The 3,928-nt window shown below is 42.9% G+C and overlaps 1 protein-coding gene across 1 annotated transcript in view; it reads left to right on the forward strand.

Moving 5' to 3' along the window:
* The first annotated feature begins 743 nt into the window (after positions 1–743).
* The window catches only part of LOC105531120 (HLA class II histocompatibility antigen, DO beta chain), a 10,964-nt gene continuing 7,779 nt past the window's right edge, over positions 744–3,928 (forward strand). The window contains exons 1-3 of the mRNA XM_011968951.1: positions 744–929; positions 2,475–2,744; positions 3,194–3,475. Coding sequence (XP_011824341.1) covers positions 839–929; positions 2,475–2,744; positions 3,194–3,475 — 643 coding nt within the window. The 5' untranslated portion in view covers positions 744–838. The remainder of the gene's footprint in view (positions 930–2,474; positions 2,745–3,193; positions 3,476–3,928) is intronic.

Here is a 3,928-nt window from a genome sequence, read left to right on the forward strand (position 1 = left end):
TCTCAAGTGTATCCCATTTTTCTTTGTTTTCACTTTCAAAATTCTTGAAAGACTCTTTTAACCTTCTCCCTTTGTTTTCTTGTTTCCAATTCAGTCTTTTGAAATATGGCTTCTACCTTTAACACTCTGCTGTCCTCTTGAAGGTTATTGGTGCCCTACTAATCATAAAACACATTAATGCTCTCTTATATTGTATCCTGGTGAGCCTTTTTGCAGAATTTTATTATTTGAGAATTCTCTTTCCGTGGTTTTATTTATTTATTTATTTATTTATTTTTTGTGGTCCTTTTGGCTTATAGGAAACCGTACTCTCCAAATGTTCTCTATGTCTTCTATTTCTTCTCTGATAATCCCTTTACTAAATCCTCTTGAGGCATATGCTTCAGAATGCTTAATTTACATACTCTTAATTCCTTCTTAATTTATACACTGCCTGTTGGCAATGTCAACACCCCATAGGGAGGGAGGCCTATTGGTCAGAACAGGCCAGGGAATAGAAGAATACATAATAAACAGTCTGCTTAGTTCTTCTACGGCCCCATAATGTGTCGAATATATATTTTTACTTCTTCTCCCAGCCCATTTTTAATATACCTAAATTACTATCAGTGATTCTGCAGGCAAACAATGGTTGAGTGGTATGACACAACTTTGTGAAAGTATCCTACCCAGTACCTGATGATGCAAAACTCTTCTATCTTGATTGGTTGTCAATCCGAGGAGTTTCCAATCCTGGGGAAGCCAGAAAAACACCTATTTATACTCTTAATGAGTACTTTTTGAAACCATTCTGAAGACGCTGACGATTTTACCATCTCATTTTTTTGCTTTCTCCAGAATGGGTTCTGGGTGGGTCCCCTGGGTGGTGGCTCTGCTAGTGAATCTGACCAGACTGGATTCCTCCATGACTCAAGGCACAGACACTCCAGGTAAGAACAGAGCAATTATTTTTTTCCAGTGCTTATGCAAGAGCTGGCATGGGGGAGTGATGCCTTTCCTTATAAGTCCAGGCCACAGATCAGACTGGAAGTGGCTTTTGGTTTCAAAGAGCAGTGTTCTGCCCTTTGGCCGAAAAGTACTTCTTCCCTCTTTGCATGGGATGGACTTCATATACCAGAGCCACCTATTAAAGAGGGGTAGGGAGGCAGAAAGAGGGAAACATTGTGTTTTTTTTTAGGGTCCTTATTGTGTATATCAACCTCAGTCAGAGACTGGGCGTGTTCAAGGCCTTGGCCAGGGTTCGAGCATGTTCAAGGCCTTGGCCAGGGTTCAAGGCATTCTGTGATTTTTCGGTCAGGACACGGAAAGAAACCTCAGTTGGGGTATATGTGGACAAATGAAACTGGAAACAAAGGTTGCTCCTTCTGTCATTTATTAAGCCGCTATTATATGGTCAGAATTGTACTAAACAGTTTTGAGAAGTAAGAGAAGTTGAATAGCATACATTGTCTTTGTCCTCAGGCTACCAGGTACAAGTTACTTGTCACTGTTATTTTTCTAGCACAGGTGACAGACGATACAACCATGAAGCAATGTGAGACTATGAAAGCACATATTAATGAGCAGAAACAGGATGTAATGTGCTAAGAACAGAATCCACTTTGCATGTTAGTTTCATTAAATACAAAACAGGAACAAACCTGGCTGGGGGAGATCATCATTCTTAGAGAAGAGAAACCGCCCTGAGTCTATAATGTCCATTAAACAATACAACTGAAAAAAAAAAATCAGCACAGATTTTAAATGATGATGAAAAATTCATATTTCCCCCTCTGGTTTAGACTACTAGAGGAAATAGAGAAGAATATACATGCTGAGAAACTGCAGGCTGTAACTTCATCTGACATTAGGTACTGAGTGAGGGATAAGTGGGGTTCACCCAGGAAGGTCATTCTTATGGCTCAGTTCAGAGTTGGAGGAGGCCTCTGAACTTAGGAATGAAAGTAAATTTACAACCCAACATTAATAGCAATTATCCTTCAAGTCTTGACTTAGATGCAGTTTCTTCGGGAAGTCCTTCCTGACTTACCTACATTATTAACCCCATTTGAATTTCCTTTTTATTGCAGTTGTTGCTGTTAAGTGCATAGAATTGATTTAATTTTACCCAGTGAGTTCATAGCACATTGTAATTATTGGCAGTAGTACAAGACTCTCTCTTCTCTTCCCTTGCCTCCATTCTCATTCTCTCCCCTCCCTAGAGAATCCATTCTAAACATATCTGGTATGTCTCTAAGTAGGAGAGTGGCCTTTAGAAATATGTAGCATTATTTCCCTTTACGTAATTTAAAAATTTAATAAATATCATTGTGTGTTGAATCACATTCTGTTTCTTTTCTCACTTGACACTGTGCTTTTTGAGCATTCTGAGGTCAAAGGCCTCCTCTTAGATCCATGTGGTCTGACGTAACTTACCAGGCATGGGTTTTCCCAGAGGAGGGGGCTGGTTCATGGTCCCTGTTTTGGTTTTCCAGAAGATTTTGTGATTCAGGCAAAGGCTGACTGTTACTTCACCAACGGGACAGAAAAGGTGCAGTTTGTGGTCAGATTCATCTTTAACTTGGAGGAGTACGTACGTTTCGACAGTGATGTGGGCATGTTTGTGGCACTGACAAAGCTGGGGCAGCCAGATGCTCAGCAGTGGAACAGCCGGCTGGATCTCTTGGAGAGGAGCAGAGAGGCCGTGGATGGGGTCTGTAGACACAACTACAGACTGGGCGCACCCTTCACTGTGGGGAGAAAAGGTGAGCTGGAAGGTGAGGTCTGGCGGGGCTCAGGAATGTCCCCCATGTGAACCTGGCCACGGCTCTTCTTCCTTGTAAGCAATTTTCTGCTTTAGGATAAATGATTGTCTGTATAGATGTCCTGGCCCCAGCTGTGATGCATTATCCTCACAAGTCAGCCACTGTGATCTTGGTCTCAGACCCCCAGGGTTCTCAGTTCTCAGGCACTTCGAGGGCTAGTGTACTCTCAAAGAGAAGCAGTAATCGTGGGAGTACCTCAGAAAGTCTAAATCCTCCTGGCAGACACTGACATACCCCGTTACTGAGCCTGGGGGCTGGGACTTGCCCATACTTTGTGTTCGCCTGGGTGATCTGGGAAAGAGATTGACATAGTGATGGTCCCTAAAGACTCTCCTGTCCCAGCTTGGTGGTTTTCTTCCACAATGTCTCATTTTTCTCTCCCTTCCTAGTGCAACCAGAGGTGACAGTGTACCCAGAGAGGACCGCACTCCTGCACCAGCATAATCTGCTGCACTGCTCTGTGACGGGCTTCTATCCAGGGGACATCAAGATCAGGTGGTTCCTGAACGGGCAGGAGGAGAGAGCTGGGGTCATGTCCACTGGCCTTATCGGGAATGGAGATTGGACCTTTCAGACTGTGGTGATGCTAGAAATGACTCCTGAACTTGGAGATGTCTACACCTGCCTTGTCCATCACTCCAGCCTGCTGAGCCCTGTTTCTGTGGAGTGGAGTGAGAATTAGTTTCTAGTACTCTCTGGGCCTGACTCAGGACTATACTGACTCAATACAGAGCCTGTGTCACTTCTGCATTTATCTTGGTCACAGCATGAATTATTCTTTCCCTTGATCTGAGACAGTCACAGAAACCAGAGTCCTTGGGTTAGGGTGGGAGAAAACATGGCAGATATCTATCCTCATATCTTCCAAGAAACGAGGAAGTCTAATCACCTCATTATGTGCTTCCAACCCTATGAACTAGTGGCCTCCAATTCTTTGGTCTTAGTATTCAAGAGGCATTCTTATGGGCTGTAAGAATTGGTAACAGATGGCTGGTAACTCCATGGGTGCCAACTTTGGTTTCAAAGAACCATTTTAAAATTTATTTATTTTTCTCTAGCTAGCATTGGATTTGGTGTCTAGTACAGATTCTGGGATTTCAAGAAGATGCTTTAAATATTGGGAT

This window comes from Mandrillus leucophaeus, unplaced genomic scaffold (assembly GCF_000951045.1).
Source record: "Mandrillus leucophaeus isolate KB7577 unplaced genomic scaffold, Mleu.le_1.0 Scaffold867, whole genome shotgun sequence".
Lineage (NCBI taxonomy): Eukaryota > Metazoa > Chordata > Mammalia > Primates > Cercopithecidae > Mandrillus > Mandrillus leucophaeus.